The 15195-nt window shown below is 43.4% G+C and overlaps 1 protein-coding gene across 11 annotated transcripts in view; it reads left to right on the plus strand.

Moving 5' to 3' along the window:
* Lar (tyrosine-protein phosphatase Lar) overlaps positions 1 to 15195 on the plus strand; it is a 403675-nt gene that overhangs the window by 61931 nt on the left and 326549 nt on the right. For all 11 annotated transcript variants that reach the window (XM_070671186.1, XM_070671188.1, XM_070671201.1 and 8 more), the window contains one exon: positions 15004 to 15064. In XM_070671186.1, coding sequence (XP_070527287.1) covers positions 15004 to 15064 — 61 coding nt within the window. The remainder of the gene's footprint in view (positions 1 to 15003; positions 15065 to 15195) is intronic.

The following is a 15195-nucleotide window of genomic DNA, read 5'->3' on the forward strand; positions in this document are numbered from 1 at the left end:
TTTTCCCCGTGGCCTCGAGAACGAGATACCATAGAATTCGAAGCGACTCCAGGGCGCTCGGTCTGACGGCATTCCTCCTTTTCTGTTTTCTGGTCGTCCCCATCTTTCGCTCTTTCTCTCTCCTCTCTCTCTCTTTCCCGCCCCCTTTCGTGCTCTCCTACTCGAGAACGCTTAAGGGAAAGGCTCGCCTTTCGAATAGGAGTTCGAAGTAAAGTTTTACGGTCCAAGTTAGGACCTCGCGCCGGCAGGAAGGAAAAGGGGCTGGCAAGGATAGGTGTTCGAAACGAAGGGGTCAAAGAAGCGGAGAAACCGAGCGGCAGGAGGTAAATTTCGCGACGGGTCGGCGAGCGCGCGCGGGCCGCAACTTCGCTCGTAAATTCGATATTCAAAACAGGAAGTGAACAATGCCCCTTATACACTTCGCCACCCATGCGGCGGGTCCACTTTGCTGGCGAGTATCAGAGACGTGCTCCCGGAGAAAATTGGACGATTAATGACTCCATCGCTAGTAATGGTGTATTAACGATCAGCCTAATTATCCATTTTGCGGCTTTTCGCAGGACAGATTGATACTAAAGTAAATAGAATTTTCCTTCGAAAATTATTAAAAAAATTTTCTTCACGTCTTGTGAATTAAAATACATTCTTTAACGACGCATAAAATTAATATATCGCGTTCCGTTATTACTTACTCAGGAGACTTAATTTTTTTCGACAGTTTTCCGCTAGTCGCTAACATTTTTTTATTAATTATTTTACATCATTTATTATTTATTTGCTGAATGGCGTGATGTTTCATATAGCGCTCGCTATAATATCGGCAAAGAACACCGGGGAAACACCGATACTCTTTGTTAAAAGCGCTACATTTGCGGAGAGAAGGATAAGCCGCAATGGAGAAGTCCATAGCCGATTAATAATTCTCCGGACTGTTCCCTCTGGCGCTCGAACACTCCAACAGTAATATCCTGCGGACGTAACGTTCGATTTATCGGCAATGGACGCGCAACAGTACGAAACGTACGCACCGCGGCTCGTAGCTGCAGCTACCAAATTTAATTTCGCATTTCAACGAATTAAAATTCAAACGATCGAACGATTGACTTTATTTGCATACCGTTGGTATTTATTAACCGGGCCGCGGACTGGACCAAGCTGTGTCTCTGTTGCCCTCCTGTTTCTCTCTTTCTCTTTTCATCTCTCGGGCTATCACATACGTTCATACATCTCTTTCTCTTCCTCTTCTCCCTTCCCCCCTCTGCATTCATCTCTTGCTCGCGCCGATATACCGCTATCTGAGTTCTTCCCCTATCGGTGTTTCCCCCTGCGCCGTTCGTTCGTTCGTTCGTTCGTTCGCTCGCTCGCACTCTCATTCCGGTGTGCATAAAAATGAAAATGGATCGTACAGCGCGAGCCAAATGGCCAAGTGGATTTATGCCGGAAGAGGCAGAAATTTTCATTTTTCCGTCACAAACGGTATGCCTCGTCCGTCCGTCGGCGACGCGCCGAGTTTTCAGGCGGTATTTGCCGGTACACCTAATCGTGAAGTGGATGGAAAAGAATCAGCGTTTTTCGCGTTTTGCGTTGGCAACGAGAAGAGGGGCTCGATCCGCGAATACGCGGATATAAAAGGCGGTTCGCGAGCGGTTATCCACTTGTCTGTGGCTAGTGTTCCTTGCCCGTGGCTCTCGCGGCAAGCGCCAATCCGTTTTTGATCGACGGGATCGGGCGCGGATTCGCTCGCGTATGAATTTTTGATAAACGCACCATTGACACGTGGTCGAGTGGGAAACGCGATGTGAAAAATATAAGGGCCGCTGGTTTTATTCGTAGCCCGGCGCGTTTGCTTTACGACTCTCCTGTGAATGGGAGGAGCACGCTCGCAGAATTCCGTTTTCCATTTCACGAATGTTGAAACACGAAATGTCGTAGAACGAAAAGCGCGGCCCTCGCTATCCGCTCTCCGTCTCCCCAGGGTATATTTATTGCTTAGACGTTGACAACGGGCGGCGACAAGGCTTGTCAATCAATTGAGAAAAAAACATTTCTGATGCATCGCGGCACTTAGACGTGACACGGTAAGGCGCGGTGACAATCAGCTGCTGCGATGTTGAACGTAAAAATTTTCAACGTCGACGTGACATATATTCCAATCGGCATTAAGAGCACCGTCGAGCTTGATTTTTCAACAATTTTGTTGCGCTCCTATTCCCGAATTAAATACGCGTTAATTTCACGGAGGGAAGTATTTAGCGTTTAATAACTGAAATCGTAATGAAATAACTGTCTCGCGCAGGGTTTATTAACTTTTCCTCAAAATCTATACTTTAATCTCGCTCGTCGCTAGTCTTGTTGTCAAAATCAATTCGTAGTTAAATGCCGATGATAAGCGAATTATCGGATGGGACGAGAATAAGAGCGGCAGAAGGAAGGGAAAGGGTTGCTTAAATGACCGGGAAGAAGGTGGCGGCGAGGGAGCGAGAGCGAGCGTGGGAGACGACCGAAGTAAGAAAGAGAAAGAGTGACGGACATCGCGAAAGGAGACGAGTCGTTCAATTAGAAGACCCGAGGCGGCACGATCGAATGCGAGAATTCAATTTCCTCGGTCTTTCAATCATTTCGAGTGCGCGAGGTTTCTCTAGCTTTCTCGCTCGCCTCGCTCCCACCCGCTCCCTCTTCATCTTTTTTCATCCTGTCCTAGTCTCATCTCGGGCTCTCTCCCGGCTTGGCTCCTCGCTTCGTTATCCTTGCGAACGACGTACCATTTTTCCAGCAGCCCCCGTCTTTTCCACCGTTATCCAACCGCATCCACAAAAATCCTCTCCGACGCTTCGCCTTCGCTTCTGCAAGTCTCTCTCCCGGTATCTCTTATAACTCATGAAGTCATTAAAATCTGGCAGGGAGATAATTTCTCTAATGCGGCTTACATGGATTTCTCCGTAAACGAAAATGAAACGAGCACTCGAACATCTGTAAGTGCACGGAGTCACGTAAGCGGGGGTCTCTCATCGTGCGCGTTTTACTGTACGATTTCAAACTTTACTTGGAGAAAACTATATATACCCTTGTAAATAAGCGATGCAAAAGAGGAGCGCCGATCACGCTAATGCAACGTTAATTCAGCTAAGCTGCCGGTCGCATCGGGGCGCGCGGGGGTGCGATTGATAGGGCGGGCAGTGACGAGCATATCGCATGAGCTCTTTGGCGTAAATAATATTACGTTATTGTCCCTCGTTTAATTTTCGTGACTGTACGTGATAGTTCGCTGTTGATCTTCTGCGTTCTGAGGTGCGATCTGTATCAGCCGAATTTATCGTGCTTCTGGGACTTTCGCGAGGGAAGTCCCGAGCTCGTTAGCACGATCCACGCCGGCTCGTTACATCGGACAGAGTTTAGTACTGTACGCATAGCCTACGTGTAGAATATCTAAGTTATCGTCTTGTAGTCTTTGTCGGATAAATAATTTAAGACGCGCAAAAATCGTTCCGTGACACGTTCGTTTGCTTCGAAATTATTTGGAATTATATTCGAAGCTATTGCAATTTAATAGCACCAAGAAAAATTAATAAGACTTCTGCATGGAATATTTATAAATATATTACTTACGCAAAGTACAGCATTAATTAAGATATTTTTATTCTCTCGTGCAAAGTTTTTAATAATATATAAAAAGGGAAAAAAAAAAGAACAACGTTCGTTGTCTCTTATCTTTCGTTTAATAATATTAAATACATATAAGCTCTACACACTCATTCTCGTGTCCATTGTCAACGCGATGATAACGGCTGCTTTTTATTCTCTTTGTTGGAGAAAATATGATACTGTATAAAGGGGATCCGCCTTTAGTTGCTAGCTAGGTTGAACTCAGATGCGTGTAATGAACACGTGTCCCAAGGGCTCACCGTCCCGCGAGATATCTTGAAACGGCATTTATCGTCACGATAGTAGTCCGACGCTGTAATTCGTAGCAGGACGTTACACGATCTTCGCGTTATTTCATTCCTCCTTCATTGAATGCTATTTTCTTGCGCTGTTGTACTCGGATACTCTTGACTTAACCGTAACCATCCCGGGCCGGCTTTCTTTAGAAAAACGCCGAGAGTGGCCTTGTTTTCCGACCGCTTTGATCTTTTCCAAATGCAATCTGCACGTTTGCACGTTTGCTGTGACACGACGTAGCTGGATATATAAGTGAAAAATAACTAAAAGTAAATTAAAGAAGGAACAGAGACAAAGTTGTGAGCCCCGTGAGAAAAAGACAACGCGAGATAATTTACACTGTAAATTGCAAAAGAAAAAAAAAAAAAAAAAAAAATGAATGGAGAAAAAAATAATAATGCTCAGCTTTCATTTATTCTGTTATAATTGTTAAAATAATATTCCGAAAATTGATATCGTTTTTGATAGCTTTATTGAAAAAAAGGGAATTAACAAATTGAATTTTTTAACATGTTCCTATCTTAATAAATCTGTATTAGGTCGAATTGAATTTATTGTCGCTTTTCCGCGATGCTAATTTGTCGTCTCACTTGGCTCACTACTTCGTTCCGCGAGAGTATTAATTTGTATTACTTTTTTTTAATTAATTTTTTTATTCTTCTACATATTTTTATTATATATCTTTATTAGTATATTATACATATATATAACATATCTTACGCAAGGCGATGATCGAGTAGGGAGAAATTAAGTCACCAGCGCGTTCGCTGACTTGCGTCAACTGTTGCGTGGTTCGCAACTCAGGCATTATGCCCGATAGATAACAAACGCCATCCGGCCTGCTCCCGAAAATCCCGTGATCGTAATTCGTTGCTGAAAATTATTAAAATGTAAAACTTTAATTTTTTACCACACGTAGAATAACCAAGAGTAAATAACGCGCGCAGTCCGTAATATTTAATAAACGTAAAGAGGCTACGAGCGTAACTTAAAATGCGGTTGATAAAAAAAATATATTAGGCACCGTCGAACGTGAAAGATTGAATTATTCGTGTTTATCTGCATCGCCGCAAAGAAATGGCGGTGTGTTGCGCACTTATTGGTTCGCCAACAACATTGAACGACGTTGAACCCGACGTGAGTATAAGCAACTTCTCGAAGGCAGGATGTGTTTCCTATACCCGCTGGGAAATCCATCGGCGCGTAAATAAGTCCTGGTTATAGAAGCATCGATCGATCGCCGACATAATTTCGTTTTCTATCCGCTTTAGCTCACGGTGATCTCGCCGGGAGCATCTATGCCGCGAAATGCGTTTGTCTGCGTTGGCGATTGTCGTCGGTCGGGGGGATATGGACGGTGGTGGCGCGAGAAAACGCTGCCGCGTACAAATTGGCGGATCTATGTCGCGGCGAATTGAACGAGTTCATTCGTTTCTCCACGTTCGCGGAATACTTTTGTGAAAATGCGGGGGCCGACGTCGGGGTAACCATCGCGGCGCGCGCGGCCGTCTAATTTCGAAAGCAATAGTATGCAAATCCGGTGGGAACTTTGTGACGGCCGCAATTAGCGTTATAAAACGAACATCGACCACCCCCTCTCGCACCGCCGGCTGCCCGTTCGTCCCACCCTGACACGTTGGGAGTATTTCCGGCGTGTAGAGAAAAATTATATCGCGAAATCAGTAAGCATTAACTGCGAGAACCACCCCGCGCATCCAGCCGATCGCGCACACTCCCTCGCTCGCCCTGAATTTCAATAACCCGCTTCCCTGTTTACATTGCACACCGCCGAAGCTGCATCGCGTTGGGAGTTGAAAAAAATTTAATAATCTCGCGTCGGCGGGAGCACTGCTGGAATTTCACGTTCCCTGGCGATATGTTGCTCTTTCGAATGCTTTTTTTTTTTTTTTTTTTTTTGCGCGCCTGCCCTTTTTCTTCCCCCCAGCCACCCTTGTACGCGACGCACGCGGCTTTTCGGTGTGAATTGAATTTCGGTCTTCCCGGAGTTACAAGTTTCGCGAACCACGCACCGGATGAACCCTCGGACTTTTGTGGTACGAAACGGAGAACGTTTTACGAACATTTCTTCGTTTGTTTTTTTTCTCTTCTTCTTTTTTTTTTTTTTTTTCTCTCTCCTCTTTGTTCGGGTCGACTGTCTGTTCGACTAGTAAATTATCGCGAAAATGGATGCTCGAAAGACGAACTCCTGACAACCGGAAACGGCGTGACGAAAAACGGAAATGCTGATCCTTGAGAAACACTTTCGTGACAGTTAGGTCTGACGGCGCAGAATGCGTTCTCGTTTCCGAAGGCTATTTGCCATTTCTGAGAAAATACGTACGGCTTTGGCAAGATCTGTTGGACAGATTTGGATATACATTAATATATGTACGATATGCACGTAATGGAATTTTATAACTTCCCGGCGCAGTAATTTCTAATATCACGCACGACCCGAATATCTTTCTTCCTCGCGCGCAGGAGAATGTTTCCAAGACTTTTAGAAAAGACATATGTGGAGGGTGAGAAGCACGCCGGGAGAAAAATTCGAGGAGAGCGTCAGCTGCATATTCTATTGCCTCGCTAAATCATAAAAATAAGTTTTCATTTAATAGAATCTTCAAGTAATTTAGACGTTCTCTCCGGCATAAATAATAAAACGGAAACTTCATGGGTACTTTTTTAACGTGGGCCGGTAACAATTAGGTATCTCGCAGATTTGTTCAGCACTGACGGTGATAAAGCTGGCACAGGGGGTGAGAGAGGGGGAGGGAGGGTGCAGGAAAACGAAATAGCGAAGTGGAAAGATGGCGACGGGAATGCGGGAGGGACGAGGGGGTGGCCGTCGGGTCTGAAACTGCGAGGAACTCGTAGTAAGCAGGAGAGGACCGTCTCTACACTATTTCCACGTATAGCCGGCTCATCAATCATCAGAGTTTAGAGTCGGACACGTAATTTCCGGGGCGTGGGATTCGTTCGACGCTCGCGTCCGTTCAGCCGCGTCTCCGACTGGTTCCTAGCGTCTAAACGGGCGACCCGATTGGTTACAACGCCGCGTCGCTATGATTTATGAGGCGCGATGCGTTCGTTAATATGGCCCGTTGATCGGTTTAGACGAACGTGTACCGGCAACCGTCCAATCCGAGGAGACACAGGCTCAACCGCCCGCGCGCTCGCCAAACCTAGTTTACGCTCGGGGCTTCGGTATTACGTCATTTTCGCGTGGCAAGTCGCTTGTAGTTGTCGTCCCATTCAGTTCACTCCGAGTTTCCTTTCGAATCGCGCTGACTAGACGAATTTCGTAATTGCTATTCGATATCTGAAGAATTAAACCCGCTGATATCAGTTTCCTTAATCGCGCCTCGTAATCGTTTATATAATTTTCACGACGCTTACGGCACGGGTTCACAAATTAGTTAATCCACACGTGGATCTACTTTGATCCTTACAATTGGTCCCTCGAGATCGTGAAGATTGGGAATAGTGTCGATATTTAACGATCAGCCGCGACGCAAGAAGGCGCCGGATTGTCTTAATGGAATTCAGCGACTGTTCCATTGCAGCCGATAAATGTTACATGCCGAGTCGGGCCGTATTAGCAATATCAATTTTGCTGATACGATAACCATTGTTTTATTATAAAGTAGTGAAAATTGTGTAGTTTCTATTCTAGATATGTTTTTATTAGTTAAACTCGCCGTTATTCGAACGAATAAATACATAAAAAATGATTGAATACGTTAGATTTTTTTTCAAGTATTAAAACTAATTATTAACATCATTTATTTGTACAGTCGATAAATGTAAATTACTAGACTACCTTCTTTTTTTTTTCTAAATTGACAACTTTGCGAAAATATTTAACGCATCCACGAAACAATCTACCATTATTTCACGCTCAAGTGACATTGATAGAACGAAGCTAAAAGATGTAGCCGCCATGCCGATGCGAGCACAAAGACGGTCATCTTTTTCTTTAACGATATTCGTATTTGTTCAGCCGCTGCGAAGAACGCCATTTCGTTTTGCAGGTGGCAAACATTTACTCTTGTTCCCGGGTTCTCTCTCAACCGATTTCTAGCCGTACCGCGGGTCGACCTCTCCCGAATTTTAATCCCGTTTCACGTGCACAACACACAAGCGGTTTCGCGATAAATTCGCCCGTAACTTTTTCGATCTAAATGTTTAATGTCTAATATTAAAATGCACTCGAGGGCGATACGTGATAACCGATGGTATAAAACAATTTTATCATTAAATTTATTAAATTAATTCAGTTTTTGCGCAATTCAGTTGAAAGCCGAAATGTTATAAAGATACGCCGGCATTTTCCTCATAATAAACGCTTACGCCGCTATTAAAATACTGTCGAAGTTAAATATTAAGCGAACTATCATAATGAACAAATTAAATCGAAAGTTTTAACGATCCCTAGATACCGTGCGCCACGCGAAGTAAATATGAGTAGCCGTTCTGTATTTTGAGGATGCATAATTTCATAGACTTCCTCTAATAGTGCGTTTCTGTTTGCCGTGTAAAATAACATACTTGAGTCGAGGGGAGAAATGCCAGAGCCGTATAACGTATCTGACAGAATTTAATAAGCATATAACATCTCACTGAGACGTAGAAGTAATTCGCAATGATGTGAACGACTGTGCCTCTCATTGTATCTCTCTGCAATGGAAAATCATAGAGAATATAATACGTATCTGTTTTCTGAAATTTATGTGTCTAGACTGTCGCTCATACTGCTTGCATTATGCTGTTTGAATTATTCTAGTTTTTTTCTTTTTTTTTGATCGCGTACTTTGCTTTTCTTTGTTATTAATTTTTTTTTTCGCGTATCTGGTTATATCGAGAATGTAGATTTTACTTGTCGTCGTTAGTATTTAATAATCTTATTCTGGCCGACTTATAAATTAACAAAGGAATGAATGATGTAACGTTAATTATAACAGCCGTTACCGTTACTCATATTTCGTTAATAAATTCGGACCTCCCGCTGGTCTGCTTCTTGATAACATCACGTGGCGGATCGGCACACGCGAATTATCGTAACAGCAATTTTTTAAGAAATCGTCGGTGGAAATTAGCCAGGTGGCGAACCGCCGGTGAATTTATCGCGCAAGATCGGGCGGCCGTGCTCGTAAAACAGACCCCGGCGGTGTGGTTAAGTGCGTCATAAGAGCACGCGCCGGGGGATGGAGTTCGCGCCTGTGGACGAAAAGAGAATATCAGGGGGAGAGAGGGGGGTGAGAGAGGTCGAAGGGCTTCCTGCGAAATGGAATCACAATCTCTTAACCGAAGGGTGGAAACGCGGCGCGCAGGTAAGGTGCGAAGTAAAGGCAGTTACGACTCGATCTCCCTTGTTACGACGGGAAATGATTATTCACCCTCTCGCGCACCGCACCCCGCCGCCGTCGTAACCAGGGCTGCGCCGTCGCTACGCGGCCCGTCCTGACGTTGAACGAACGTTTCCACTTAAAGACGTTACCGGCTTTATCGCGCGCGCCAAACTGCGACGCGAACTGCTCGAATGACGAATGCCAGAGGTGGATTATCGGTCGGCACCTCGCAGACGTAATTCCGCCATTGACACGGTCGCGTTTGACAAAGAACGGCTTGGCGTCCTGATGAGAATCGGACCCGATAATTACCGTTCCGTTATTCGCCTATCTATTGAACGTTTCACGGCGCCGCGGCAACGGCGAAGATGTTATCGAATGTCTGACAGCGGATTATCGCTTTTTACAATTGCGACGTTCTTTCTCGCGAACGTCGGGCTCAATCATCGACTTGTCGAATGCGATATTGAATTTAGTGTCTATTTTAATCTGCAAATATCAATTCGCAACAGAGAGAAAACAGTTGAGCCAGCTGCAATTAAAAATACAACGGTGATATTTTTTCGCGAAACTCTGATCGGATGTACTTTTTTTTTTTTTTTTTTTTTTTATATATAACTTTCTTTCTCCACAATCCGAATTGACGTATTTGATAGCTCGTAATCGTATATGATTTAAAACATCACCGACGCAACGGAGCGACTATTGTACGAACTACCGAGAGATTCGCGTGCACCTTGGTGACAGCGTTCCGGAGTATTTCGCGAAGAATCCCAAGAAGCGTCGCGTTCATTATTTATTGTTCAATTTTACGAGCGTGGAATCGCTTCCTTTCCCGGCTTCGGGTTCTAGTCTCGGGGTCCATCAACGTAATCTATGGATTGCACTCGCGTCGCGGGACATAGGGACGTCGTCCGGTTCCGTTCTGTGACCGCTTTTCATTGTCTCGCTCACTGTCTCTCGTATTATAAACTAGTTTGAACCGTTCGCGACTAACGACGTTACCGAGCGTGTCTCAGCGGCGTTACGAGACCACAGTTCGAAACAGTTCCGACCTCGACGTACTAGGGGTGTCCTGGCCTTTGGGTTACACCGGCCAGAGCTCTCACTGCCTTGTAACGTTTTCGCTTCGCGCGCCGCGTTCGCGTGCACGCTCGTAGGGGTTCTCACCCGAAGTGTCCACCCTCGTAATTTCATTCTAACAAAGTACGCGAGTGGACTGACGGACCTTGGGGAGAGAGGGAGGGTTTTCGCTATTTGCGTGATTGGTTCGGACCGAATGTAAAATGGTCTCGCCAAACTCCGGGATTACGCGTGGCATAATATAAATCAAATTTCGTGCGTCCCGTCTGTAATTACTTAACTAGATTAACGATGACGCAAAATTAATTTTTTTTTTTTTTTTTTTTTTTCGTCTTTTTCTCTCTTTATTTTTGGCGAATAGACGAAACAAGATAATATATTGCCTTTTATCATGCGAATAATAATAGTATGAATTTGGTATTTTACTTGAAATATTATATTTAATATTTTATAGGATGTTAAATTATTAAAGTAACGTGTATAATTTTTCACAATTCAACTTGATGCAACAGTAAAAGTTACTTTTAATTAAATACATCAAACGTTTATCTTCTTTTAGAATATAAAAATTGTTTTTAAAGATCTAATATTATTATTGGCAAGTTAATCCGACAAGTTGGAACCAGAAGTAGAAGTTTTTCCACTTGGATTAGTGTATATGCAGCGGCGAACGATACCGTGGGAAACTTTCGTAAAATAAGATCATACGACTCTTACGTAGACCTTCGAAACTTTGCCTCAAGATTCGCGTATATGCCTATCGTTAGTTAGTCGTTATATCGTTAGTTATAAGCGTACTTGGACATAAAGGAGGTGTAGTCGAACTAAGCCGTAGACGGTTTCGCGTAAGTTATACAATGTTTTACTAAATATATTGGCCAATTATCTTACCGCTATTAAATGAGAGCTACGCTTGGTAAAACACCGCGAGCGCACAGTGTACGCCGATAAACATATGTTAACATTTTTTTTCTTTCTTTTTTTTCTTAGCATTTTTCTAATAATAAACAGAAATTCGTTAAAAATTTATCGGGGAAAGCTACGTCTCGATCTTATCTTACTTGTGGTTTTTTTTTTTTTTTTTAAAGTTATTTTTTCTTTTTCGCATTATCCCTTCGTTAAAGCGCGCGTTTTCACGTCTCACGGAATACGACGTTTCGCCCATTTAGCGCAAACTCATCCACGATTTTCCGCTGCAAGTAGGTACAGAGATTGGTATCTTCGTAATTACGGGTGAGCAATCTCAAATGGCTCGCGCTTTGTTGTCCTGGAATTTTGTAGACGAGAATGGCTCGCCGCTCGGCGAGGCACGACACTTTTTACGGATTAACAAAAGTTCTTAATAGCTCGGCTTGTAATAACTTGGCCGAGTTATAATGGCCTCGATTAAACATGGGGGTGTCCTCCCTCCCCTCCCCCCCGCGCGGTAGCTAAATCCGCCGAGTAAAATCGCCGATTTATTCGAGAGAATTGAAGTTGATGTGTTTTCTCCTCTTCCAGTAGATTTGCTTTTCTTCCATTCTCTTCAAAGTCGAACGTAGCTTTTCCTCTTTTCCTGCGGCGGCGCGTTCCATCGGAGCGTTTCAAAAGAAGAATAAGAGTGGCGGAGAGGCCTGCGGAAAATTGGTTTCTTGGACGTGGAAGCAAATCCCAACAGAACGAAATGCCAGCAGTTTTTCGTTCGTAGACAAGAGAGTTTCTCGTACTCCGAATATCGCCGTCGTTCCTTCGCGACGGCGTTTTTCAGGTCGGTTTAGACTTAAGAGGACGAATAGTCTACTACCGCTGCAGTATATATACGCGTCATATTACATTATCTCACGATTGCCACGGGTTTACGATTTGTCCCAGAACATTTAGCCGCCTTGATTCGTGCGCGAACGTCGTGGAAACTTTCAGCCCCGGGTAGTATCATATCGTATTAAAAAAGCTTTTAGCCTTATTACAAAAATTTATGTATTTTTATATAATAAAATAATTCTATTTACTTGGCATATCAAATGCGCATATTCTATTGCCAGTATTTTTAAACTTTAAGACTTTGAGCGTGCTGCCAATATTTCTATAATGCATATTTAAAATAGGGTTTTTTTTTATCGAGGTAAAATTGATTTAATTTAACGCTTGTGTGAAATGAACGTCGCTATTTCGAGATCAAAAGCGATTAAACGTAAAAAAAAAAAAACGAAAAAAAAACCAGCTGCTCAAACTCTACGATTAGACTCACGAAACGTTTCGAATTGCAAACGTAACGCAATCGTACAGCGCGCGCACACAGAGATTAATCGTTTACCTTTTCACAACGAGAATTCCAAACGTCGTGCGCGAAGTTTCAAGCCGATTCGACGAAATCCCGAGATTTTTGCGCAATTTCGAAGTTCTCTTTATATTTAACGCACAGTGAATATTTGTGCTGTGCGGCTTGATACTATCCTCGCCGCCGTCTCCTCTCCGCCTCTCTTCGCTCGCCTTTTTTCGGACAGATCCATCGTCGAAAAGTTGGATGCCGACACCGCGAAACTTCGCAAATTTAAAGCGATCTCTGGCACGCCGGAAGCTTTTGAATTTTAATCCGCGTGCTTTCGCCGGGGCCAGGCTCCTACGGAAAAATGCTGATCGCTTTATGACGAGATTGTTGACGCGCGCGCACTCCATGCACTAGTTGCACCAGTCGCTGGGAATACCTTCACGGCAATATTCTCCACGCGATATAACATAATGTTATCCTAACACGAACACCGTGTACATTAGCGCAACGCTTCCGTAATGAACTCAATGAAGAACACTTTTTTTCGCCCATGCCGTATTAATCCCGAGACGACGGCAGTGAAATTAATTCGTAATAGGCTACCGTTGAACATAGAGTGGCGTGGTTCGTCCAGACACTCAAAATCCCGGGCTTTTACGGTGTCCATTATAAAAAAATTGAATTCCGTCAGGTTGACAATCCTTTCGATTTGTTGCGGCAGTTGCGTAAAAAAAAGGAGGGTAAAAAAAGTTTAAAAAAAAAAAAAAAAAAAAGTAGATCCGACCTCGAGTGCATTTCAAGTGCAACGTTAAAAAAATCTTTTTTCTCTTTTTTTTGAATGATGGTCTCGATAGGGGAAAATGAATGAATTAAAATGAATTTATTTCAGACAGGGATAACGACTAACGTCCCAATTTCTCGGCTTGGCCCGCCATACATTGCCGGAACACTTTGAAAGGCTTATGCCGGTCGAGAGTTTTTTTTTGTTGCTGGGATTTAGTGCGCGCCGCGATTGTGCAACCTCTTTCCAACCCCTTCTCACTCGTTCACTTAATCCATCGATTCGTCCGATCCGCTCGGTATCGAGGCGAAGGAAACGCGCGGGCTTTCATTTTCCGGATTTCGCATTATTACGCGTCGTCGCTGATATCGACGACAACGGGCTATCGATTCAGATTCTGACGGTCCAACTTTCCTTTTTTTCCCCTCCCCTCTTCCCCTTTCCTCATTTCTCTTATGTATCTTTTTACCCTCTTGAATAAAGCGGCGTAACAATGTTTGCGAGATTGGCGCTTAATACCGTAATTTAATCTTAATAGGGATCTCAATGAAAACTTTCAACATTAATCTCTATAAAAAAGTGAAACTTTCTTAATGACCTCATTATTCGAGCATATTCCGCAAAATGATATCAATTTCACGAATAAATTAAATTTAATATCATTGATAATTATAATGACGTCCGCGTCGATACGTATTATATTATTAGCAAATATTGTCAGTGTACGTCAATATTGCTAATAAACGTTCTATGGGGAAAATTCTTTCCATGGTAACTTTATAGATTGCGAGTTTATACATGTTCGTAAATCATACATGTTTTTATATCGCAGAAGCGGTGCCACTTAGAAAAAAAAAGAAAAAAAAATCAGGAAGAAAATATAGCGAACGGTGATTTTTTTTTCCTTTTTTTTCTTTTTTTTCTTTTTTTTTTTTTCTTATTACCGTTCTCTGCTCATCAGTCTTGAAAGAGCTCTTCGTGGATTCCGGGCTAACAAGCAGCACACATGTATGCAGGGCTTGCATGCCGTACACATAAGCACAACAGACGAGAATCGACCTCGGTTATTGGTTCATTGATTTTTGCATCAGCTCGACGGCAGGCTCCGCGGGATTGCGAATATCGATACTCGATGACGGCCCTCCGGGCAAACAAAACCGATAATCCACCCTCGGAACGGCGATGCCTTTCGCCCACCGACCGCTTCTCTCCCTTTTCCCTGCCTTTCCCAAGTCTGCCTCGCTCGCCGCTTATTTTTGTTCTCTCTTCGTTCCGATACGTGCCCCGATGTAGTTCGATACCTCGTTGCAGCGATATAAGAATATCACAAGACTGCGGCGGATTTATGCCCGAAAGAACAATAGCGAGGGAATCCCAGGCGGTTGGCGATAACGATAAATGACGACTTGTATGGCTGAAAGTCCGATGCTCGAAAGAGATTGGTCAACGATCCCTTGCTCGCGACTTGCATGTAATATAAATTCCGATATGTATGAAGTCGTCGCAAATACCCTACGGTTCCATGATTCTTGTAATAAGATTTTCAAGTCCAATTTTAAACCATAAAGGAGCCTAACGTTTTTTTTCTCTTTTTTATTTTCCAGTTGATAAGCGAAGCGCAGGACCATTTCTGAAAACGAAGGAAAATGAAGACATCTTTGTGAGGTATGTGTATTTTTGTTGGTGGCGGGTAAAATTAAATTATAATTATTCTCCTATTTTAAGATTCGCATGTCATCTTATTTTGAGACACGTCAAGTCGATCGAATAGATACGTATAATATCCGTATATATAT

The sequence above is a fragment of the Cardiocondyla obscurior genome, linkage group LG22 (assembly GCF_019399895.1).
Source record: "Cardiocondyla obscurior isolate alpha-2009 linkage group LG22, Cobs3.1, whole genome shotgun sequence".
Lineage (NCBI taxonomy): Eukaryota > Metazoa > Arthropoda > Insecta > Hymenoptera > Formicidae > Cardiocondyla > Cardiocondyla obscurior.